Source organism: Apodemus sylvaticus, chromosome 5 (assembly GCF_947179515.1).
Source record: "Apodemus sylvaticus chromosome 5, mApoSyl1.1, whole genome shotgun sequence".
Lineage (NCBI taxonomy): Eukaryota > Metazoa > Chordata > Mammalia > Rodentia > Muridae > Apodemus > Apodemus sylvaticus.
The window spans coordinates 158,109,050-158,133,206 of record NC_067476.1 but is presented as its reverse complement, the minus strand read 5'-3'; the positions used below and the strand labels follow the sequence as shown (position 1 = coordinate 158,133,206).

The 24,157-nt window shown below is 52.2% G+C and overlaps 2 protein-coding genes across 3 annotated transcripts in view; both read right to left on the bottom strand.

Annotated features, from left to right (window-relative positions):
* Positions 1-3,917: 3,917 nt before the first annotated feature.
* Positions 3,918-5,521, bottom strand: LOC127684715 (protein FAM209-like). Its single transcript, XM_052181583.1, has 2 exons — positions 5,273-5,521; positions 3,918-4,181 (listed from the first exon to the last, which is right to left on the bottom strand). Exons 1-2 carry the CDS (start codon positions 5,519-5,521, stop codon positions 3,918-3,920), a joined length of 513 nt encoding a protein of 170 aa, XP_052037543.1.
* Positions 5,522-8,065: 2,544 nt separating this feature from the next.
* Rtf2 (replication termination factor 2) overlaps positions 8,066-24,157 on the bottom strand; it is a 31,527-nt gene continuing 15,435 nt past the window's right edge. Inside the window, exons 6-9 of one of the 2 annotated variants that reach the window (XM_052184429.1) lie at positions 15,999-16,112; positions 12,474-12,525; positions 12,282-12,374; positions 8,066-9,379 (exon numbers count right to left, since the gene is read on the bottom strand). In XM_052184429.1, coding sequence (XP_052040389.1) covers positions 9,201-9,379; positions 12,282-12,374; positions 12,474-12,525; positions 15,999-16,112 — 438 coding nt within the window. In that variant the 3' untranslated portion in view covers positions 8,066-9,200. The remainder of the gene's footprint in view (positions 9,380-12,281; positions 12,375-12,473; positions 12,526-15,998; positions 16,113-24,157) is intronic. The other variant, XM_052184430.1, reaches the window with a different exon arrangement.

Sequence of the window (24,157 nt, the reverse complement as noted above, 5' to 3'; positions counted from 1 at the left end):
TACAAGGTGTTTGTGGTAACAAATGCTTGGAAACTCCCTGAGGTTCCCTGAAGATGGGTGTGGTGGGATAGTCAGAGGCACCTGCACATACACGGACTGCCTTGAAGCCAGAGGGAAAAACAAGCTGTGTTCTTAGGAAAGCTGTGAAGGGAGAGAGACTATGCCGGCACATTTGCCTCCAAATGTGGAAGGAAAGACACACGGTTAGAGTAAAACGCACAGGACGGAAAACAGATTGTAGAGACTGGCTGTCCTCAGGGCTATGCCTGGGAAGCAGTGGAGAGAGAGAGAGAGAGAGAGAGAGAGAGAGAGAGAGAGAGAGAGAGAGAGGAGAGGGAGGGGGAGGGAATGGGGGAGGGAGAGAGGGAGAAGGGGAGGGGGGAAGAAGGAGGGGGAGTATGAGGGGGAGAGGAGGAGGGGGGAGAGGGAGGGAGAGAGGTGTGCTTCCTGGGGTGGGGAAACTTTCCCCAAAACTTTGGCTATTGGAGCCTTGGTGACATCCCACAGGACACCACAGTCTGCAGAGAGTCTCACATTGAGCCCAGCTTCTTAACATTGCCTGTGGAGGGAATGGGCGAGCAGGAAGAGTCCAATGAGTACCTGGGGCTGGAGGGATGGCTCAGTGGTTAAGAGCACTGACTGCTCTTCTGAAGGTCCTGAGTTCAAATCCCAGCACCCACATGGTGGCTCACGGAGATCTGTTATGAAATCTGTCGCCTTCTTCTGGAGTGTCTGAAGACAGCTACAGATATAACAATAAATAATTAACAACAACAACAACAACAACAACAAAAGCCTGGTTCCACACAGGGGAGACAGTGACACAGGGGAGCAGAGTCTGCCAGTGCTGAGAGGCAGGGGGCTCCTTCTGCTAACTCCTGGGAGGCCTCACTGGGGCCGCTGACTGGAGACCAGAATGCCAACAAGGCTCTTGATGTCAGCTGGGGAGGACTTGCGGGGAGGATGGTTCAAAGGTCGTAAGGTAGGGATGAGCTATGGCCAGCATAGCCAGGGGCAAACCGGTCTCAGAGCGAGGAGACCGGAGCCCCTAAGGCCACAGCAGGGGTGTGGGTTGCCATGTGACCTGTGGGAGATACTTGGGGTGGGCTAAATCCAGACGGGAAACGTCCCGCACCATAAGAATTTGCTTATTATAATTTGTATATTATAGGTACTTACTGCTTTGCTTTATTGTCTATCTTGCTGAGGTTCAAGTGGAAGTAGCTGTGGAGGTGGCCGTGGAGGCGGCCCGGGAGGTGGTACCTCAGATTGCTGGTACAAAAGAGCACAGGATTCTGCTGACATTGGATTAATGTCAATTTCCTGTCTTGGTGCTGTGCTTTAAGTCTCCCACAGGAGAAATGAAGGGCGCTGGGGGGGGGGGGCTTACTGCCTTGGTAACATTCTGTTAATTTAAATTTTCCTTCTCCCCCCCCCCTTTTTTTTTAAAGACAGGAGCTCATAATATCCTAGGCTGGCCCTGACCTTACTATACAGATGAAGTTTTGAGGAAGCGCCACACCCCAGTTTGTGCAGCGCTGGATCAAACCCAGCACTCACACACACAAGGCAGCCACTCAAGCTTCACACCAGCTCCAGGATCCATCATTTCTCAGAATAAGGCGCAGACGGCTGTGGGTCAGGGCTGGTTTGGGTGAAGTGTGTGATCTTGACCCCAAGGGACAGTCTCTCCAGGTACTCGGCTGTTTCTTTCTTGGCCTCATTTCTGTGGCTCGGGGAGCAGAGGTCGGGGAAAGGCGGGCTGAGTGTGCCCCAGGAGCGGCAGGTGGAAGCAACTCTAACCGTTTCACATACATCACACACCGGGCTTGTTTTCCGTTGCTACGTAAGAAAATGCCAGAAACCTCACGGCTTGAACAAGGCCAAGCTTGTCCCTCTGAGGGCAGAGCTACCCACAGGCCAGAGAAGTCCTACTAAGCGTCTCCCGAGGCTGTGACAGGACCAGCATCTGCTGTCCCTCAAGGTTCTATTCCTTCTTCCAGGGCCTGTGGTGGATCCATCTCCTGGGCTGAGTGGTGAGAGGCCCACTTTCTGTCACTTGGAACCCTTCTTGGGTCCTAGAGGCTGTCACCCACCTGACCTTTGACATGTTTCACATTTCAATTTCCTTCCCAAGGACCACCAGGGCATCTCCTAACACTCCCGGGAAAGGCTGCTGATGGGGCGGACTGTTCCCACTGGTGGAATACAGACCAGAGGGTAGCAAGTTTCTCCTGGGCCAGACCAGTCAGCTCTGCCAAGTGTCCCATTCTGGTGCAGTCATTCTGGCTGCCCTGACGGGCACCAAAGCAACCACCGATGTCGTTTAAGTTAGCCCGTGTGGCTGGGCACTGGGAGGATTTAGACCCTGATCTGTCATTTTCACACCACATGGGGTGTCTGATTTGATTTTTTCTTTTCTTTTCTTTCTTTTCTCTTTTCTTCCTTCCTTCCTTCCTTCCTTCCTTCCTTCCTTCCTTCCTTCCTTCCTTCCTTCCTTCCTTCCTTCCTTCCTTCCTTCCTTCCTTTCTCTCTCTCTCTCTCTCTCTCTCTCTCTCTCTCTCTCTCTCTCTCTCTCTTTCTTTTTCTTTCTTTCTTTCTTTCTTTCTTTCTTTCTTTCTTTCTTTCTTTCTTTCTTTCTTTCTTTCTTTCTTTCTTTCTTTCTTTCTTTCTTTCTATTTTGGTTTTTCACAGGGTTTCTCTGTGTAGCCCTGGCTGTCCTGGAACTCACTCTGTACACCAGACTGGCCTCAAACTCAGAAATCTGCCTGCCTCTACCTCCCAAATACTGGGATTAAAGGCGTGCGCCACCACGGCATGGCTGATTTTTTTTTTTTGAACCCACTTGACAATATAAAAACAATGAGTAGCTTTCAAAGCCACACAAACCCAGACAGTGGGCCAGGTTCGCCCAATGAGCTGTATACCTTGGCAGCTACAGGTGTGGTGAACATCTGAGATACCCTCATACTGAAACATTGAAACTACCATTAGCTCTCTCAATATCGTTCCTACTTTGCCCATCTGGATCCTTCCACGTGCACGCGAGCGTACCTGTGCTGTGAAAATAACTCGTGCTCCTCTCAGGTTCCCATCCTGACACTACAGTAAGCCGTTAAAAAACCTCTCAGCTGTTAAAAGCACTCTCCACCACCTGTAACTGCAGCGACCTCTAGCGACCTCCGAGGACACCTACATACTTGTTGTGTCCATAGGCAGGCACATACATAAAAATACATTTGAAAAGACTAACTCAAGAGTCCTTGTTTAGTTTTCAGTATCTTAAGCCCAAGTCATAGACATATCTCTTCCCCTCCCTATTGAGTGCGGTGCACCAACCTTCTCCAAGCCGACTGGAACAGATACACTGTTACAACTCGCTGTTTCTAGACTCTAAAAGTCCACATGTAATTGCTAGTTTGCTAGAAAAAAAAAAAAGAGTTTGTGGGATGGAATGAATAAAGATTTTCCCGGTTGTAGGAGAAGCAGGTTCCAGAACGGCCTCTCTTGGCAGAGTCACTTTAAACCCACGAAGTTTGACTTTGGGATGAAATTAGACATTTGGATAAGATAGCTGCCGATAGTATACAGAAACCAAGAGTGTCCAGGAAACTGTCAGCGCCTGCCTGCACACTCTGGAGCCTGGCAGACACCCAGGACCAGCGTTTGCTCTCAGAAATGTCCCTGTGCTTGTCTGTGGACTCAGGAAGGGGAGACAGTTAGGACTGCCAAGGCTACTGGGACTTGGCATTTTAAACTCCAGTTAAAAACAAAACAAACAAAAACAAAAAAGGAGGGGGTGTGGAGGGGAGAAAGATCTTACGTGGGGGAGTCTTTCTTCAGAATAGTCTTTATTAGTTTGGATACTGTCTGTCAATACTAGACTTGTCTTCTCTTATACTTTACTATACACCCCTTCACTCAGACTCCTCCTCCCCCCATATCTCATATATTGTGACATTATTGTATGGGTCCATGGGTAGATCTGGGATCTGCAGCCTGGCGTTACTGCTAGTTGCCATGGAGACCTTAAGGTTCCGCACCTTGGACACAAATTTCACCAGTTCCATCTCGAGCTGGGTTAAAGTATTGAAGGTGAAGTCTTTGCTGGGGGAAATAGTTTGAGCTTTCTTTGGTGGAGAGCGGAACTGGCAGCCTCGGAGGCCGGGAGGATTCTGCTCCTGTCAAGAGAGATATTCAGGGTGAATGACTCCAGTGGCCTCACTAGCTCCGACGCAGTTCACAGTTCCAAAAGTTAGGCTCATCTAAGAGGGAACACAATAACAAACCTAGTCTGAATGTTGGTTGACTGTGACCAAATTGGCCCGCCACTTGGTTTTGTAAATAAAGTTTTATTGGCACACAGCCAAGCTCAGTTATTAGCTGTGATTGTTCTCAGGCTCAAGTGGCAGAGAGGAAGTAGCTGCCACAGAGACTATGTGGCTTGCAGAGCTGAAAATGATTCCATTGACCCTTTATAGGTAGCTTGGCAGGCTCTGCTCTAGCCAGAATGTCATGTGTATGTGTGTGCGTGTGTGTGTGTGGGGGAGGTCAATGGATACTGGGTGTCTTCCTACTTCACCTTATTTCCTGAGGCAAGGTTTCTCACTGAAGCTGGGACTCAGAATTCTGCTAGACTGGCTGTCTAACAAGGTTCCTACCTCCCCAGCTCTCCAGTTACAGGGGCGTAGCACCATGCCTGACTCATCATGCTGTGGATAGATGCTCGGGTCCTCAAGGCTGCACAGCACACACTTTTCCAACTGAGCCATCTCCCAGCCCCTGGGCAGTGTCTTGAAATGTTGGGTTTGTCTTAGCCTGAACCTCTGTCCCTCCGATCCCTGAAGGGCTGCGTGACTGGGGAACATCGGTCACTACTCTTTATCCGAGTAGGGGCCTCACACTCCCTTTACTCAAGATAAAATTTCCTTTGGCTCAGAAATTTGCGGTGAATCAAAAGCATAGAGCCTGCCTCGCCTGGAGTGTGTGAGCCTGGCCCCTGAGCGGCTCTGACACGGAACGTGCTGTGAGCTCCAGAGTCGGGGAGATGAACACAATGAGAGAAAATAAAGAAAGCTCACTTCACAGGGAAATGTGAGCTGCTTAGGAGCCAACCTCAAGCTGTCCCGTCCTCTGTGGGTGTGGGGACTACTGTTGTGACTGAGGAAGCAAGCTCACCACAGGAACTTCTGGCCATCGCTCAAGGTCAGACACGGGTTGACTACGTGTTTTCGAGAGTGAGTGGCCGTGGTGTGACCAAGGCCATCCTTACCTTATTCTTCTCACCATCTCCTCGAAACTTCAGTATCACATATGTCATAATGACGATAAAAAGCCAGAGCCATTTGTTCCCAAGCCAGCCTTGGGCGTTCTCTGGAAGATTCTGTCTAATCCGGAAGTGTCCCCCGCAAGGCACCTTCCCCGGGTTTTCTTTGGTTTTCTCCCTCAGCGAAGAAAACATGAAGGCGCAGGCACAAGAGACGCACAGGGGCAAGACCAGGAGCCATGTCAGCGTCCGCATGGTGAGCAGAGCTGGCCCGGGGAACTGCTCATGGTGGGGCTGCCTGCCGCGCTGCCAGAGAGCCTGAGGGGCTAGTGTTGGGGGCTCGTGATGTCACAGAGGGCCCTGAGCCAACAGCCCCGCCATTGTGATGCCTTTAGCTTAAGAAGACTGAGGCTGGCTCACTGCAAGTAGCCTGCCCGGTAGGCAGGACTTCCTGGGAGGAGAAACTTCCAGAAGACAAGAAAAGAGGATCCTGTCTCCTTGCTGGAATGTTCTTTTTGAGCTTGGCACACTGCAGGGACATTTATTTGATCCAGACAGTGGTGGGCTGCAGGGACAAGGGGCCCCTCAGAGGTAGATCCAGTGAGTAATAGGGTTACCGGCCACAGGCCGCTCTTAGGGCTCATGGAGGTCTTTCCTTTGGCCAGACATCTAAGTGTGTGGGGACTGTCACCCAAGGAGCTGGGGAGTTGACTTTGTAGTGTTTATTATGCAAGCACACGGGCCTGAGTTTAATCCCCAGGACATGCATTAAAAAGCTAGTTGTGGTGAGCCTTTGCAGTACAGAGCCGGGGAGGCAGGACAGCCTGAATGTGCACTTGCTGGTTGCCCGGGTTCTGGGCCAGTGAGACCATCTCAGAGTACAAGACGTACGGCGTCTGAAGAACAATAACCAAGGCTCACTTCCGGTCTCCACATGCTCATATATGCATCTACGCACACTAATGCGCACACACAACACACACGCTACATGCACACATACATCACACACACAAACACACACATCACATCTAACACCCACACACACTCAATGTATTTGAAGCCAGCCGTTTGCAGAGGTGACACGGAGCATAACACAGGACCACCCATGTAGCATAAGGCCTACACTTGTCCCTTCGAGGTCCCTGGAGGGATCTTGTTGAGACTGAGCCCGGAGTAATGACTTTCTGCTAACATTCATGCTGCCTCCAGGTGCGCTGCCCTCTGAGCTTGACATAGCTTCTACAGACTCCAGGCAAGGGGCCAGCAAGCCGCAGGGACAATCCCCAAGGGCAGAGCATCCGCTCTGTGGGGCTCCTACCAGATACTGCTTCAGGCCCTCCTGCTCAGTTAGAAACCAGACCCTCCATCCAGACCACTACAAGCGCTTACTGACGCAGGCAGCCCTGGTGGTTATGGCTGTGGGCTAGGGGTGGCATGTAGCCTGTCTGGAGGGTCATCCTTGGCAGGCCCTGAGCAAGATGGTGAAAATTCCCACGGTGAGGGTATTGCTGGGCAGGGTACCCATGTCTGTAGGCACTGCTTTTGAAGTCGGATCTAGCATTTGGCAGCTGTGTGGTGACACCTATGGGAAGATGGCTTCGAGTTGAGGATGGACCCACGACACACCTGGCACACTTGATTTCAGCTGAAAACATTCATGTGTACCAAAGTGTAGGAATCCCAGAATCCCCTTCCTCTCGGTGTGTTCACTGACCAGGACCAGGGGGAAAGCCAGAAGCACAAAGGTCCTGGAGAAGAAATTCTCCCTGGGGCCAGGGGTCACTGAGGAGGTGGGTGGAGCCCTGCTCTAGGGCCCTAGGGATCTACTGGCCTGGTGCGGCAAGGCTTCTCAGACCATGGGACCACTCACTCCACAAGCTGGCCCACCCTCAGGAGGCCATGCCCGTGTTAACCTTCAGGGGAGGGATCTCAAAAACAAACAAAAAACCCCTGCTCTCTGTGGGCAGGGGTGCTCTGTGGGGAGGAGTGCTCTGTGGGGGAGGGGTGCTCTGTGGGGAGGGGTGCTCTGTGGAGAGGGCAGAGGGGGAGGGGTGCTCTGTGGGGAGGGGTGCTCTGTGGGGAGGGGTCCTCTGTGGAGAGGGCAGAGGGGGAGGGAGGGAATCATATAAACCCAGGCACAAGTCTGTGGACATTTTTGAGGCTGCAGATCTGAAGACATAAAAGTTTCAAAGCTGAGAAATATCCAAGTTTTTTTTTTTTCAAATCACCAAAAATTTAAAGGTAATTAGTAAAATACAGCTTCCGAGGGCTACATCTCCTTGGTAAAGATGGGATGAGGGAAATGGCGGTATGCTAATTCAATGACAGCAGCTTTGGGCTTTACACTGTTTGTATCCTCAATAAAGTCTTCTGATTAAAAAAAATCTAGCCAAATAAAGTAACTTTAGGAGACTTTAACACCAGAAACCCTCTAAAGTAGTTCTCACTGTATTAAAAATAGTTCAGTGAAATAAAATAGTTAATTTAGCTTTGTTTTGGATAATAAAAATTCATGTTTTTTAAGAGACAGGGTCTATTGTATCCCAGGCAAGGATGGCCTCGAACTTCTGATCCATTTGCCTCCACATCCCAAGTGCTGGAGCGACAGGTGCCTGTCACATCTAGATTATGTGATGCTGGGGACAGAAGCCAGGGCATTGTGTGGGCCAGGCAGGCAGTCTACCCTGGGAGCCACATCCTCAGCTGTAATCCCAGTCCCTGGGAGGTGAGACAGGAAGATCTTGAGTTTGAGGCCATGCATATAGTGAGGCCATGTTTCAAATGCAAAACCAACGCCCAGACATTTCTACCACCTTTATTTCACTTTTCTGAGTACAAAGGCCCTGGCAGGCTCTCCTGCCAGTGCTCACTCTGTCCTGCTGCACACTCCCCAGTGGCCACACTGCCCCAGAACACACGCAAGTGTACTGGGCCAAGCCTCATGGCCTGCAAGCAGGAAACCAGCGGGCAGCGGGAGCAGGTGCTCTCCTGGTTGTTTGCTGAGGTGAGGTCTTGCTATGCAACTTTGCCAGCTCTGATATCTTGGTGGTCTTCCTGCCTCAGTCTTCTGACGGCTTGGATTACAGACGTGCCACCATGTTGGTTTGGAACAGGGGCTTTAAGTGTTTGCAAGTTTGTGGGCATGTGTGGAGGCCGGAGGCTGACCCTGGAATCTCTCCACGGCACCCCAGCTGGTATCTGGGGCAGGCTCTCCTCAAACCCTGAACTCAGCACCTTACAGGGGCTGGGGTCATAGGCCAGCTGCTGCGCTCACTGGGCTTTATAAAGGTTCTGGGATCCAGACCCTGGTCCACAAGTGCCCACAGCGACTGCTTATCGGCTGAGTGAGCCCTCTGCCCAGCCCAGAAGCAGGGTTTTGGAACCAGTCTACAGAGGCCAATCTGTCACAGCCCATGAAGGGTCGCAGAAGTTCCAGTTTTAACTAGGGATGGAAAAGGAGCCGCTGTTGCCCACGTGGCTGCTGCTCTCACCAAGACACTGGAGGGAGAGGGAGAAGGAAGAGAGAAAAGGGCGACAGCTTGTAGCAGCAGTCAGGCGTGTTTCCTCTCTGCCGTCTTTGTATCAGGCAAGAAAACCCTGTGAGGAACAAGGTCTAAGGCTGCTGGAAGCCTGTCCCTGAGTCCAGGGCAGTTCCCCTGACCATTAAGATTTCAGAAAATGATCTGAGTGCACACTGAGGAGCGGAGTCTGTCACCTAACAGAAGCAGCAGAGGCACCAGGCTAAGCGAGAGCCCCGGCCTGTGGACAGGCTGCTAGGTCGTCACAGCCACTGCTCACGCCCAGGACCCACAGGATCTCACAGCCAGTGACCACGCCGGTCGAGGATTGCAGAGGACAGCTTTATAGCACAGAGCCACACCCAGCAAGTGTGGCACAGTGGCCCGGGGAAGTCCGGGGTGGGGCCCGGCCCGCTTCAGAAGCAGTAGGATGTGTGGGTGACCCAGTGCGCAGACTCCTCCTTGGAGCGCTTGGCAGAGCTGTGGCTGGTGAAGATGGACTTGTAGGTCTCGGACTCCTGGCTGTCTGCGATGGACCTCTTCAGGGCCCCGCACGGGGGCTTGCCAGCTTTCCCAGAAGCACTCCCGTTAGCTGCTGGAAAAGAAAGCCAAACCTGTGAGGCTGGGGCTGCAGATCATTGCAAACGTCCAAGTCTTAAAGGGACCAAGGCAGGCAGCCACTGCGCTATGCTCCCAACGTCCTGCTGCTCTTTGGGAAGAAGTGGAAGACCAGGGGGTGGGGTGGGGAGGTGGGCAGGGACACTTGCAGCCCGGGGACACTTGCAGCCCGGGGACACTTGCAGCCCAGGCCATCCTTGAACTACTCACTTGGCAACAGAGACGAGACCGGCCTTGGCTTCAGATCCTTCGGCCATTGGGATTGTCAGCCATTGGGATTGTTGGCCATTGGGATTGTGAGAACCGCCTCACACCGTATCCCGATCCCAGGGCTAGTGTTCTAACCACTGAGCTATATTTCCTACCTACGATGTATTATTTGAGTCAGGGCCTTACTATGTAGTCCTGGCTGGTCTAGAATTTAGTATGTAGACCAGTCTGGCCTTGAACTTGGAGGGACTTTTCTAACTGCCTCCGGTGCCTGGCTTGAAGCCCAGACTCTTACTAGTGTCTCCTGAAAGCCAGTCAGAGCCCTAGCCACCTAAGGCCCTGCTGAACACCAGACTGTCCCAGCTTCTCAGCGCTCAGGCTGAGGGCCTGGTCCTCTCAGGCTGGCATTGAACAAGGACAGAGAGAGCCCAGAAATCCCAGGGGCCTGTTCTGGCCAGCCTACTATGCTGACTGAAGCCAGGATGGCCACTATCAATGCTGGACAGAACACAAATCTCACTCTCTTGCCTGTGCGTCTCTTCTTGGAAAAGAACTGTGACCTTACTTCCTTTCTGCAGTGCTGGGCACTGACCCTGGAAACTCATACACACTTAAGTTCTCTCCTCCTGAGCTACGGCCCTGCTCCCTGCTATGGTTTATTCTGATAGAGGAGTTTAGTAAGTTGTCTAGGCTGACCTCAAATTTTTGATCCTCCTGTCTCAGCTCCTGAGTAGCTGGGATGACAGGCATTTGATTTTCCTTTTTTGGTTTTCTTTTTTGTCTGTATGTATATATAAGTGCATGTTGTGTGACTGATGTGTACGTATATGTGTGTATGTGCCTGCTGAGGCCCGAAGAGGCTGTCAGGTCTATGTCAGTGTGTGTTTGTGTGACTGTGTGACATGTATGTCCATGAGCCTGCTGAGGCCCGAAGAGGCTGTCAGGACTCCTGGAGATGGAGTTACACTGGTAAGCTTGGGTGCTCGGAGCAGAACTCAGGTTCTCACAAGAGCACTATGGCTGTGAACTGCTAAGCCTGCTCTCCTGCCCTGTTTTTCTTTTTGAGACAGTCTCAGTATATAGCCCTAGCTGGCCTGAAACTCACCATGTGACCTAAGCTGGCCTGAACTCAAGCATGCAGCCCAGGCTGGCCTGGCACTCACAGCTGGACCACCTCTGCCACCGGGCTGATGTAAATGCCGTCTTCTTTCAAGCAAAGACACTGAGTTTTAAGGGCAGTTCAGCCACTTGGCGAAAGAGGCCAGTAGAGAAAAAGGACCCGAGGTTGAGCACAGGAAGGCACTGAAGTGCCCAAGGCCTCCACATTGTGTCTGCAGTGCCCAAGCCTTCTATACATTGTGTCTGCAGTGCCCAAGTCCTCCACACAGTGTGTCTGCAGTGCCCAAGCCCTCCACACAGTGTGCCTGCAGTGCCCAAGCCCTCCACACAGTGTGCCTGCAGTGCCCAAGCCCTCCACACAGTGTGCCTGCAGTGCCCAAGCCCTCCACACAGTGTGCCTGCAGTGCCCAAGCCCTCCACACAGTGTGCCTGCAGTGCCCAAGCCCTCCACACAGTGTGCCTGCAGTGCCCAAGCCCTCCACACAGTGTGCCTGCAGTGCCCAAGCCCTCCACACAGTGTGCCTGCAGTGCCCAAGCCCTCCACACAGTGTGCCTGCAGTGCCCAAGCCCTCCACACAGTGTGCCTGCAGTGCCCAAGCCCTCCACACAGTGTGCCTGCAGTGCCCAAGCCCTCCACACAGTGTGCCTGCAGTGCCCAAGCCCTCCACACAGTGTGCCTGCAGTGCCCAAGCCCTCCACACAGTGTGCCTGCAGTGCCCAAGCCCTCCACACAGTGTGCCTGCAGTGCCCAAGCCCTCCACACAGTGTGCCTGCAGTGCCCAAGCCCTCCACACAGTGTGTCTGCAGTGCCCAAGCCCTCCACACAGTGTGCCTGCAGTGCCCAAGCCCTCCACACAGTGTGCCTGCAGTGCCCAAGCCCTCCACACAGTGTGCCTGCAGTGCCCAAGCCCTCCACACAGTGTGCCTGCAGTGCCCAAGCCCTCCACACAGTGTGCCTGCAGTGCCCAAGCCCTCCACACAGTGTGCCTGCAGTGCCCAAGCCCTCCACACAGTGTGCCTGCAGTGCCCAAGCCCTCCACACAGTGTGCCTGCAGTGCCCAAGCCCTCCACACAGTGTGCCTGCAGTGCCCAAGCCCTCCACACAGTGTGCCTGCAGTGCCCAAGCCCTCCACACAGTGTGCCTGCAGTGCCCAAGCCCTCCACACAGTGTGCCTGCAGTGCCCAAGCCCTCCACACAGTGTGCCTGCAGTGCCCAAGCCCTCCACACAGTGTGCCTGCAGTGCCCAAGCCCTCCACACAGTGTGCCTGCAGTGCCCAAGCCCTCCACACAGTGTGCCTGCAGTGCCCAAGCCCTCCACACAGTGTGCCTGCAGTGCCTTAGTCCTTCCCAGTGTGAGGCATCGAGGGTAGCTCTGTGTGCTGCTATGGTATGGCACCCTAAGCCTGCACAACAGTGAGAACCGGGCTTTGTGCCCAGAACCTCTGGGTACTCTAATCCAAAGGACATGAGAGCTACCGGCGGATGACCAGGAAAGTCTACGTTTTCCCACCCTTCGCTCTGGCTTTCCGACTTTCTTAGTAAGACCCACCTGAGCCCTTGGGAGCCGAGGCGCTTCTCTTCTCTCTGGGGTCAGGGTCCGCCTCAGGCTTGTCAGCCTTCCCCTTTGATGGCCCTGCAGAGTCTGGAGAGGACAGAGTCAGCAGAACAAACCTGAGCCAAAGCAGAGCCAGGCCTGGTCTACGTGGACAAACTGTGCACAGGGTCTTGAGGGCGTGCGTACCTTGTGCGATGCCCGGCCTTGAAGCACACTCGGCTGTCCTGGGTTTCTTTTTCTGTAAGAAGAAAGAAACCTTTAGAGGGTGTGGTGGTTGAATGGGAAAGACTCCCAGCTTGGTTATTTGATCACCTGATCCCAAATTGGTGGTACTGTTTGGGAGTTTAGGGAGCCCTCAGCAAGTGGAGGTGCACTACTGGGGTGTACAGCCTCACCCCAGTTCGCTCACTCTGCTTCCTGACAGTGGATGGAGGTGTTCTCTCTCAGTTCCCTGCTCTTGTAGCCATGGCTCCTGGCCACGATGGACTCTCACCCTGTGGAACTGGGAGCCAACATAAACTCTGCCTCTGGAGGCTGCCGCTGGCCACGGTGTTACAGCACAGACAGAGGAGTAGCTGACACGGGGTGAGTGGGTGTGCTCAGATTAAGCGGACCTCAGTGTCAGTGGGTCTGCCTAGGTACGGGGTCCCTCTGACGACCTGACAGTCTGAAGGTGATCTGTCTACAGTCTGGCAGCTATGCCACACAAAAGGCAGAGTCCATGCAAACTCACACAGAGGGGCTCAGTGACTCAAGAGAGGTTGCTCTGTGATGAGGCACCGTTCAGTTCAGGAGGCCCTGAGTTTGATCTCCAACACCACAGTACAAACATTAAAAAGGTCACTATCTCCAGTGACTATCGTACACAAAACAGCAGGTAAACAACAACTAATTCTATACACACGAACACACACGGAGTCTCATTCACTCTGAGACCTCAGTTCCAGAGCTATCAAACGAGCTATTCAGTCATGCTGAAATGGTGCTCTTCAGGCTTACTGAGGGACCCTGTCTCAAGGTGACAGCGCAGAGGGTAACAGAGGAAGACGCCTGACATCTTGTTGTGTCCACCCCCAACCCCAGTCGTACAAAACAACCGAGAGGAACGCCCAGTTCTTCTCCCTCCATTGATGGCTATTCAAAGCTGGAGTGTGCAGACAGCCCTGACAGCCTTGGAGGCTATCACCGAAGAACATTAGCTGTGAAACACTAGGCTATTGTTATTAGATTTTCAGATGCTGGATTGGTAACATAGTTATTGTTCATCTCCCAGAAGGCTGACCATCCTGAAATTACATTTAACTCCACAGATGATCTGAAGGGCAGGTCACAACTTACTTTAAAACACCACAAAAAGCCGGGCGGTGGTGGCGTACACCTGTAATCCCAGCACTCTGGGAGGCAGAGGCAGGCAGATTTCTGAGTCTGAGGCGAGCCTGGTCTACAGAGTGAGTTCCAGGACAGCGAGGGCTATCAGGGCTATACAGAGAAACCCTATCTCGAAAAAAAAAATCACAAGAACCCCAAAAGTGTGCCAGAGAGACACAGCCTAGCCAGCAGCACACCTGCTGTCTCAGACAGGGGAGGCAGAGACAAGAATCATGAGTTTCGGGCCAGTTAGTTCGAGGCCAGCCTGGACTTCATGAGACCCTGTCTCTAACATAAAAAAGTAAAACGAAATAAAGAATTTTTGGAAGGCCCTCATCTCTTACACTGAACAAAGGGCCTTTCTTGGTGGTGGCCTTGGATGTGTGACATCCATGCAATGTGACTTAAAGCATTTGGAAAAAAATGGTAAGAAACAGTTCACTTCACACATGAAATGCACACGCACAAATCTGTGAAGGCTGTTACTAAAAACGCCAAATCCCCACAGACTATGGAGGGGTCTTCCTACAGGAGCATCCACAGCAGAAACCTGGGCATGGCCGCACATGTCTGTGCCCCAGAAGTGGCGGGTAAGAGATGAGGGCCCTGAGGATTTGCTGGTTAGCCAGTCGTGCTGAAATGGTGCTCTTCAGGCTTACTGAGGGACCCTGTCTCAAGGTGACAGAGCAGAGGGTAACAAAGGAAGACGCCTGACATCTTGTTGTGTCCACCCCCAACCCCAGTCGTACAAAACAACCCAGAGGAACGCCCAGTTCTTCTCCCTCCATTGATGGCTATTCAAAGCTGGAGTGTGCAGAGACAGCCCTGACAGCAGGTGAGGATATTTGGGAAATATTTTGTATCTTGGCAGCAGTATCTAAGCGCGTTCACAGAGGCCCTGCTGAGGAGGCTGCAGAGGGGATCCAATCCCACTGGGCTCTGTAGGACTTGGCAGGAAGCCTGTGATGTGACAGTCACTCGGGGAGCCACTAGGCCGCCGAGGTTGACAGGCTCCTGCTGCTTTTAGTACACTATGTCTCTCCTTGTGTTTTTAAAAAACTGACCAAGGACAGCAAAACCCAATCAGATCCCCTTGGCGGCTATCTCTTGCCAAAGACACTTCAGCTTTTCTATGTTCTTATGATGGTAAGTGAAGAATAACTTAGAAAACTAATTTGGAACTAACACGCACACACAGACAGACGTTTGGGGCTCCACGATTCCCACACATACATGCACACACAGACAGACGTTTGGAGCTCCACCATTTCCACACATACATGCACACACAGACAGCCGTTTGGAGCTCCACCATTCCCACACATACATGCACACACATTCCCAGGGCTGAGGAGCATGTCCTACATGCACTATTGTCCAAGCTGATGGAGGAGAAGATGAGGATGGATTTGCTTCTGAGAGATGGGTCCCTCGTGTGACCAGCAGCTTTCTAAGCCTCACGACCATGGAAGTGCTGTCACTCATGGGTGCTGTGATTGTTTCTGTCCTTTCTTCTATGAAGAAAAGGCACAAGCACAGCCCTGAAGCCCCACCTGTCTCCAGCCTCACACCTCAGAGCACACTGGCAGACGTAGGCCGATTCAGGGGCAGCTGTTTCTGGTCAGTGTGACTCACCACACCTACAGTTCTAACCCTTCCAGCATTGCCCTGAGGGGTTTCCTTGTTCAGTGCTGGCATCAAACCCATGACTCTGCACATGAGAGGTGGGTGCTCTACCACTAAGCCACACCTAGCCCTTGGCTCTCAAGCTGGCTTCCAACTCTCCTAGCTCGACCTTAGGAGGATAGGATTACAGGTGTGCAGCATCTGGATTTCTACCTTAGTAAAAACAAAAGGTAGGCCCAAGTTTACCTTTAGCCTAAGCTTTCTATAAAAGAACAAAACAGTTCGATGCAGTCCACTGCTTTGTATGGTGACTTAAAACCTCTTGGCTTCCTGCTCCCACCCCGAGCCTGCTGGGCCGCACTGCAGGAGGACCGCAGACCTGCTGGGACTCTGGAGACTTATGCACTCCTTTTCTGCACTGGTGACAGACCTGAGGCCCCCACGCTCTACTACTGAGCCACATCCGCAGCCCACCTGTGCTCTCTAAACTCAGTGACTGCTTTTCCCGAGAGCTCAGTCATATCACACACAAGTGCTTGATCCACCGACCACCCACTTGTCTGGCAATGAGCCCAATGCAAGGCCTGGATCTGTTTCTAGAGGCCAGGCCTCCATGGCTGACACGACCGGGACTGGCCGTGTACCTGGGGCGGCACCTGCTGAGGCGGCGAGGTAGTTTGCAGCAGGTGCTGGGGCAGAAGCGGAGCCCCTCATTACCTTCTCCAGCTTGGCCCTCAGCCTCCTCTCCTCCATCCTCTTCTTCAGCATCTCCACATCCTCCTTGGTGCCATTGAGCACAATGATGTCCTCCTCCTGGAAGGCTGCGCCACACTGAAGATCAAAAGCAAGGAGAGTCAGTCCCCACAGGAGGGAGGCACCTGTCACTCTCCATTGGCCTCCAGCCTTGCTAGGCTCCTGTCAGTTCTGCCTGTGTCTTAGATCAGCTGCCCTTGGGTCAGTGTGCCCAGAGTGACATCGCCTGGCAGCAGGGTGGCCCATGTATCAGACTTTGTACATACTGGTCCAAGCTGGACACCTGTTTTCCTTTTGGGAGTCTGTAATCTCTGACTAACCAGGCCAGAGCAGACTCTGAGGGGCAGCACTGTGTGGCTGGGGGCGTGGTTACTGTGTGAGCTCCCTCATCCTCCCCACCCCCAGACCATGCCACTGACTGTGTACCAACAGCATACCTATCGGCATGGCAATAGACCCTAGTTGAAAGAACAAGTATCTGCTAGCTTCCGACAGTCTTTCCAGAAAGTTCTAAGGAAGACCCTAGACTCATCTTAGCAGACCAAGACTGAGCCACGTCCAAGGTGTTCCCGTGGTGTCCTAGAGGCAGGAACAAACACTTGTCAGTTCAGTGCTCAGCTCTGCAAGCTGCACGCATGCCCAGATTCACAGAACTGGAAGCAGGCAAGCCCCACCTCAGAGACCACCTGCCACCACACCAATAAGTCCATTCCTCCCTGAGAATGAGGTCCTGGGCATGGAGCAGCCTGGGACCTTCCTCACGTTATCCGCTGTTCTCAATGCTACAGTCTTGGCAGGAAGAAGGACAATGTCAGAGAGCAAGGCTCCCCTACACGGAACCAAGGCGTTTGTTCCTGTCTCCAGGGCAGTCTCCTCAGATGTAAGGGTGGCTTAACTCCAGAGAAGAGCCCCTCAAAGGTGGCTGCTCTGTTCCCCAGGGACTCCACAGACTGCACATGATTCTGACTGTCACACCTGGGAAGAGGTATCACTGCCATCCTCTGTAAGAGAGCTGAAAAACTGGATCCTGTGCTTTAAGAAGGCCCAAGGTCTCTGGTACCTCTGGGCACAGGTCAGTGTGTGTGCCTGAGAGTGGTCTGCCCCAGAGCTACTTTTCAGGTCAGGGCCTGCTCCACTCTCAGGGCTGCCCTGTGGAGTGTTGTTGACTGAAGATATTTGTGAGCCCTGAGCTTGGTGGCCTCCAGAGAAATGACATGAAAGGTAGAGGGCTATTTCAGCCACCATGACAGGCAGGGAGGTGGGGAGGAACAGCCTCTGAGCAGGTGGTCCCCTGGGAAGTCTGGGACCAGGCGACACTTGGGTAGAGACCCCCTCAGTGAGGGAGGGACTGAAAAGGGACTTTTCTAGAGTGAGGTGGGAAGGAAGGTCCCAGGGGCTTGGAGGCAGGCTCTGGCGTAACTAACCCTCCTGAGGCCAGTGCAGAGTGCAGGAGGCGGGACCCTTAGTGCAGGGCTGTCCTCCCTGCTGGGACCTCAGCTGCATTTTCTCTCCAGAGGCACCAGACCTCTCTGCTTCTTAGTTTTTAACACCAGTGGATTTTATAATTGAAAAGCTTGACATAAAAACATGTCACACGCTGGGCGGTGGTGGCGCACGCCCAGCACTTGGGAGGCAAAGGCAGGCAGATTTCTGAGTTCGAGGCCAGCCTGGTCTATAGAGAGTTCCAGGACAGCCAGGGCTACACAGAGAAACCCTGTCTTGGAAAACAAAACAAAACAAAATAAAACAGAAACATGTCACACAAGAAAAGACTGTGAGGGAGAATTTTGTAAGGATGGAATTCCTAGTTCAGGACTAGCACAGCCTTAGCTGCTGCGATGAGCAACATGTCACAGCGACTGGTGAGGAAAGGCTTCTGTCCACTCACAGCCCTCCAGCCGCACTCCACTGAGGTGAGTCAGGCAGGAACTGAAGCCGAGATCATGGAGAAAGGCTGCTCCCTGCTTGCTCAGACTGTTTTCTTAAACTATCCAGGAGTGATAGGCCTGCAGTGAACTGGACCCTTCCATATCCATCACCAGCTTGCCTACGGGTCAGGCTCACAGAGGCACGTCTCACCTGAGGTGTCTTCCTCTCAGGTGACTCTAGGTTTTTCTCAAGATGAGGAAACCTAGTGAGCCCAGCAAAGGCAGGGTTAGCACCCCTGACTTAAGAGTCCACCAGGAGCGAACACCACCACTGAGGGCCAGGAGGCTGCCCGCTGACCATTCTCTCTGGTTGTGGAGAAAAAGAGCCCAGCCCTGAAAAGGGGCTGAACCTAAAGCCTGCTAAGTGTTTCTCTCTTGAACCTGGGTCTCACTAAGCAACTCTGTAGCCTTGAACTCTCTGTGTCTACCAGACTTGGCCTCACACTAGTGGCTGTCATCCTGGGGTCTCAGGGTGACCTTCCTTGCCAGTTCCGCCCCTGTTCTTTCCTTTATGATGCTGGCAGCAACCGCCTCTGGAAACAGCACACACATACACACGAGTAACCTTTCTTTTTTAAGTGAACTAGCTTAAAAAAAAAAAAAAGATTTACTTGGCATCGGATCCCATTACAGATGGTTGTGAGCCACCATGTGGTTGCTAGGAATTGAACTCAGGACCTCTGGAAGATCAGCCGGTGCTCTTAACCGCTAAGCCATCTCTCCAGCCCTTTAATGAGCTATCTTAAGCCTATAATCCCAGTGCTAAGGAAATTGAGGCAGAACTATTGTGAGTTCACGGCCAGCCTAGGGTACATACACACGGAATTTCAGGCCAACATAGATTATACAACAAAATCCAGACCACAAAGCAAAAACAAACAGAAAACTGGAAGCACTCCTCCCACACTCCAGACCTTAAAAGTCCCATTAACACTCAATGACATTGGTTACTTAGACCCAAACTAAGTAGGACTGTCCCCCAAAACAGGCTCCTCCAGGTCACATGTCACATGCTCTGGCCTTGGGAGAGCTTCCTTGCACCCAGTCTTGGATGTTGGTGAGAGGTGCATCTTAGCTAAGAGGAAAGACAAACTAAGGGAGCAGCGCCACAGCAGTCAGCAGCTCTCCTCCATGAACGAGGTCCTCCGATGGGGGGAAGGGCAGGGCTGATACAGAGAAGGTCCCGGGGACTGAGCCACCTTGTGAGGAGCACGTTTTCCCTCCTCCCCAGGCTGCTGAGAAGTACTTAGTTTAAGCTGGCCCGGAACCCATGGCAATTCTCTTGCCTCAGCCTTCCATGTGTGATAGGCAAGAACACCATGCTCAGATCTTAAATCTTGAGACAAGGTCTCACTGGCAGCCCAGGCTGGCCTCTACTGCTAAGTCGTGTGCACCATGCTTGACTGCTCTTCTTTTTTTTTTTTTAAATTGGATATTTTATTTACATTTCTTTCTTCCTTTCTTTTTTAACTTTTTTAAATTCGATATATTTTTTATTTACATTTCAAATGATTTCCCCTTTTCTGGCCCCCCACTCCCCGAAAGTCACATAAGCCCCCTTCCTTCCCCCTGTTCTCCCACCCACCCCTTCCCACTTCCCTGTTCTGGTTTTGCCTTATACTGCTACACTGAGTCTTTCTAGAACCAGGGGCCACTCCTCCTTTCTTCTTGTACTTCATTTGATGTGTGGATTATGTTTTGGGTATTCCAGTTTTCCAGGCTAATATCCACTTATTAGTGAGTGCATATCATGATTCATCTTTTGAGACTGGGTTACCTCACTTAGTATGATGTTCTCCAGCTCCATCCATTTGCCTAAGAATTTCATGAATTCATTGTTTCTAATGGCTGAAGAGTACTCCATTGTGTAGATATACCACATTTTTTTTGCATCCACTCTTCTGTTGAGGGATACCTGGGTTCTTTCCAGCATCTGGCTATTATAAATAGGGCTGCTATGAACATAGTGGAGCATGTATCCTTATTACATGGTGGGGAATCCTCTGGGTATATGCCCAGGATATAGCAGGATCTTTTGGAAGTGAGGTGCCCTTGACTGCTCTTCTAAAACTGCCGTACAGAAAAGGCCTCGACAGATGAGGCCCGACACCACCCAAGCACATGCTCTATCCCGTCAGGGACTTGATGAGGGTCAGGCCTGAAGGTCACGGAGACTCTGCCAGCTACTCCACCAAGACCACCTCCAACAGCAGCTCTGACAGCTGCTCCACAAAACACACTCAGGGCTCAGGGCCGCTCCACTAGCAGGTGAAGACCCGGTGCACCCCACCCCGCCATCTAGCTCAGGACTCTAGAATCTCGAGGGGATGGACCTTCAGCGTGGCACTTCTCCCTCCCGGGCTCAGTGCAGCGGCTGTGGAGCAGAAATCAGTCAGCGGGGGCGGGGCCACCATGTGATGGACACATCTGTCGGGCCACTGAGATGGTTCACTGGGTAAGGACAGTGGGCTGGGCCCTGAGACCTGAGTATAACCCCTAGAACTCTCATGATGGAAGGAGAACTGGCCTCTGCAAGGTGTCCTCTGACCTCCTCACAGGCTCAGGGGCACATGAGCCCTCCCCCATAGTAACTTGTGAGTGAGTGAGTGAGTGAGTGAGTGAATGAATGAAAGTAGATTTATCCAGCATGAACCTAAAGATAGAAGTGTCAGAAAAATTGGTCTCCTGTTCTAAAAGGAATATTGTGGGGTTTTTGTTGTTTATTTTTTTGTTTTGGTCTGGTTTAGTTTCTTGAGACAGGGTTTTACTGCGTCCCTTTGGCTGGCCTGAAGAACACTTTATAGACGAGACTACCTGGGAATCACAGAGAAGCCTGCCTCAGTCTCTCTCTCAAGTGCAGGATGCTGAGGTTAAAGGCGTGTGCTGCCACGCCTGGCTCTGAAGTGCACATAAGGAATGAGACCAAGATCTTAGAAACTTATAAGGCCAACCAGAAGCAGCGGTTCAGAGTCTGTGGGCTGAGCCCTGTCCTGCCCCACTCCCCACCCCCACCCCCAGGATAAAGGAAGACTGCACTCCTCAGCTCTGCCTGTCGGTGGGTCAGCACCTCTCATTGCTTTGTTTTATGCCCCACCCCGCTTTCCTGGCAGGTGTACAATCTTGAAGAATTCTCAGGATCAAATTCAGCAGTCTTTTCCATAACGTGTCAGGATCAACAAGAATACAAGTCCCCAGGGACGCAGAGGCAGCCCAGCCTGCCAGGCAACTCCGAGAAGCAGGAGCTGCGGTGAGGGAAGCAACGGAGTCAGAGAGGAGAGGTGGCTGGGCCAGCACCTGCCCAGGTTCCTCCAGGAACGGGACCTGCACCTGGTGAGTGTGTCACTAACAGGATGGGGAGGGGATGGTGGGCACTAGGGCAAGCAGGTGTGCGTTCCGAAGGAAACAGGGCTCTCTGTGACCATAAACACAGCAGCAGGAACAGCTGTGACTGCAGACACGGTGTTAGCGTTGTGTGACAGGTGGGCATCATTTTCCCCTCAAGAATAGTCCCATGGTTTGTGGCTTTAAACCAAAGCAAATCATGGTGGGTCATTTCTACAGCGTGTGACAGATGACATTTCACAGGTGTTAAAACGCCACCATGCCTTAACCCTGACTTAAGGCCACTGCCAAAGCCTGCTCTGAAGACGCTACTCAGGCTGAACTGGCAGATGTGCTTGCTCTGTGGGGACACCCACCCCACGGGGGAGCCCACCTCTGCAGACATGCCACAAGAGGAGGGGGAGAAAGCCCACCTCTGCACACACCCCACGAGAGGAGGGGGAGAAAGCCCACCTCTGCACACACCCCACGGGGGGAGCCCACCACTGCACACACCCCACGGGGGGGAGCCCACCTCTGCACACACCCCACGGGGGGGAGCCCACCACTGCACACACCCCACGGGGGGGGGGAGCCCACCTCTGCACACATCCCACGGGGGGGGGGAGCCCACCTCTGCACACACCCCACGGGGGGAGCCCGCCTCTGCAGACACACGGGGAGCCAGCACACAGGACCTAGGCATTAGCACACTGAGAACGAGATGCACATCTATGAACAACCTGTGGGCTGACATTCTCCCAACCATGATATATCTAGCAGTTTATAAAAGCTGACATTCATGGCTCTGTGGACATGGTCCTGAGCCCAGGGAGGACAAAAGAGAACCTGCCCTGCTGTGACCACAGTGACCTGTGTCACCATGCTCAAAAAGCAGCTGTGACACATGGGGTCTGCGGTCAATCAAGCAGCAGGCTGGTGATGACCCCAGTGAGAGGATCAGGAGAAGGGACACTCGGGAGGTCCCACACACCCACTGGCCTGGCTCCCTGGTTTACGCTCAGCCTTCAGGCTCAACAGCAGGCTCTCAGGGTGAGGACCAGGAGAAGGAGGTAAGAAAGACACCCCTCGCTCTCGTCCACCTACAGACGGCAGGAAGCCACTTAGGCCAGGGAGTGCCCTGAAGGACACTGGGCTACCCCTGGGACTGTCTTCATTTAATTATATAAATGTCTGAAACAGCAGTCCCTAGGGCACGGCTACAGCAGGTTTACGGGGGCACACTCTGCCAGTGTGAGAACCAAGCAGAACCCAAGCTTCTTTCTGGAAAACCCACACCACCAGGAGGGGTGTGCCAAGCCATGAGGACTCACTGTGTACCTTGGTCAAAATTCCCAAGTTTCAGCTGGTGTGGTGGCAAAGTCCTTAAGCCTAGCACAGAGCTCTGTGAGTTCCAGGCCAGCCTGGTCTACACAGCAAGCTCCAGGACAGTCAGGACTACATAGTGAGACTCTGACTCAAAAAACCCAAGCAGGCTGAAAAATAAGTAAAGCCTGAAACCAGGAATCCTAAGTGTTATGACAGGCTTGATCTGCGACTCCTTCAACAAGGGTCCTCCATCCTGGGGATGTCTATACTGGGGCAGGGCCATTTATTTTGGGAACCAGACTTGAAATGATGAGCTATCAAGAGTGTTTATGAAGGTAGACCTTGCGAGCTCTAGAAACTCTTTCTTAAAGGAGAAGCTAAGGTTTGATGCACTCGACAATTGACATGCATTGACTGAATCTGTGGGCAGGCCCCGGGACAGCAGCTGCTTTGTATTTCAAAGCATTTTAGGAGATCAGAAGCTACATGAAAATCATTGTGGTATTTAGAACATCTGAGACAAGCAGAGCTTTCAAGGCTGTGAAACTTGAGTAACTCAGAGCTCTGCCAACCCCAGTGACTTAGGGAGGAGCCCCTACAAGTCCATCGCCATGACAATATGACTTATGGCACCAAAGAACCAGGATGCACGAACAGGCAGACCCCCTGACATCACACCCGGCAGTTCTCCTCTCTTGGTGCAGAAGGACACTGATGGTAGGTATACAGCAGTTGCCTCATTAATGTGCTCTCAGGACATTAGTGTGCTCTCCGCTGCAGCAGCACCTGTTCAAGTTCCTACCCCAATCTAGACAGCTGACCACAGGTGACCATGGTGGTATCAAGAGACGTCATTACACACCTTGATTTTAAGGCCTAAAAGCAATTCATCAGCTCATTTCAACAGGTTTAACTTTGTAACCATAAGATTGCTCTCAATTTGTCATTCAAATTCTTTATGTAAAGATTCAGACTCAATGTAACTGAGAAAGACATGAATATAGGGAATAGCTCATGAGCTGTGCTAAGCAGAGATACTCATCAGGGACACAGTGACACCACAGGGAATCACCCCTCACAAACCAATTAGGATGGTTACCATGGGGATGGAGTGCTGACTAGTGCAGAGTGTAAGGAACCCTCCTACTTGCTGGTGTACTACTGACCTGGCACAGTCCATTGTGAAGCTAAAACGGGAGACGGGCGGCCACTTCACTACCAGACATTCACTGGAGACAGACAAAAACGTGTCTCCACAAAGACTTGCACACAATGATTACAGCATCTGTGTAACCAATACAACATCTTTGTAACAATGAGACACTAAACATGACTCAAGTGTTCACCAACAGTTCAACAATAGACTCTGCATGACGGTGAGATGGAGGTCACTCTGTAATAAGCACACGGAGAGTGGGACTGATAAGGCTGACTCTCAGAATCATTATCAAAATAGGAAAACCCACCCCTACCAAGACTCCACTGTATGAGTCCACTGTGTTACATTACAGAACATGCAAAGCAATCCAGGAACATGGAAACCAC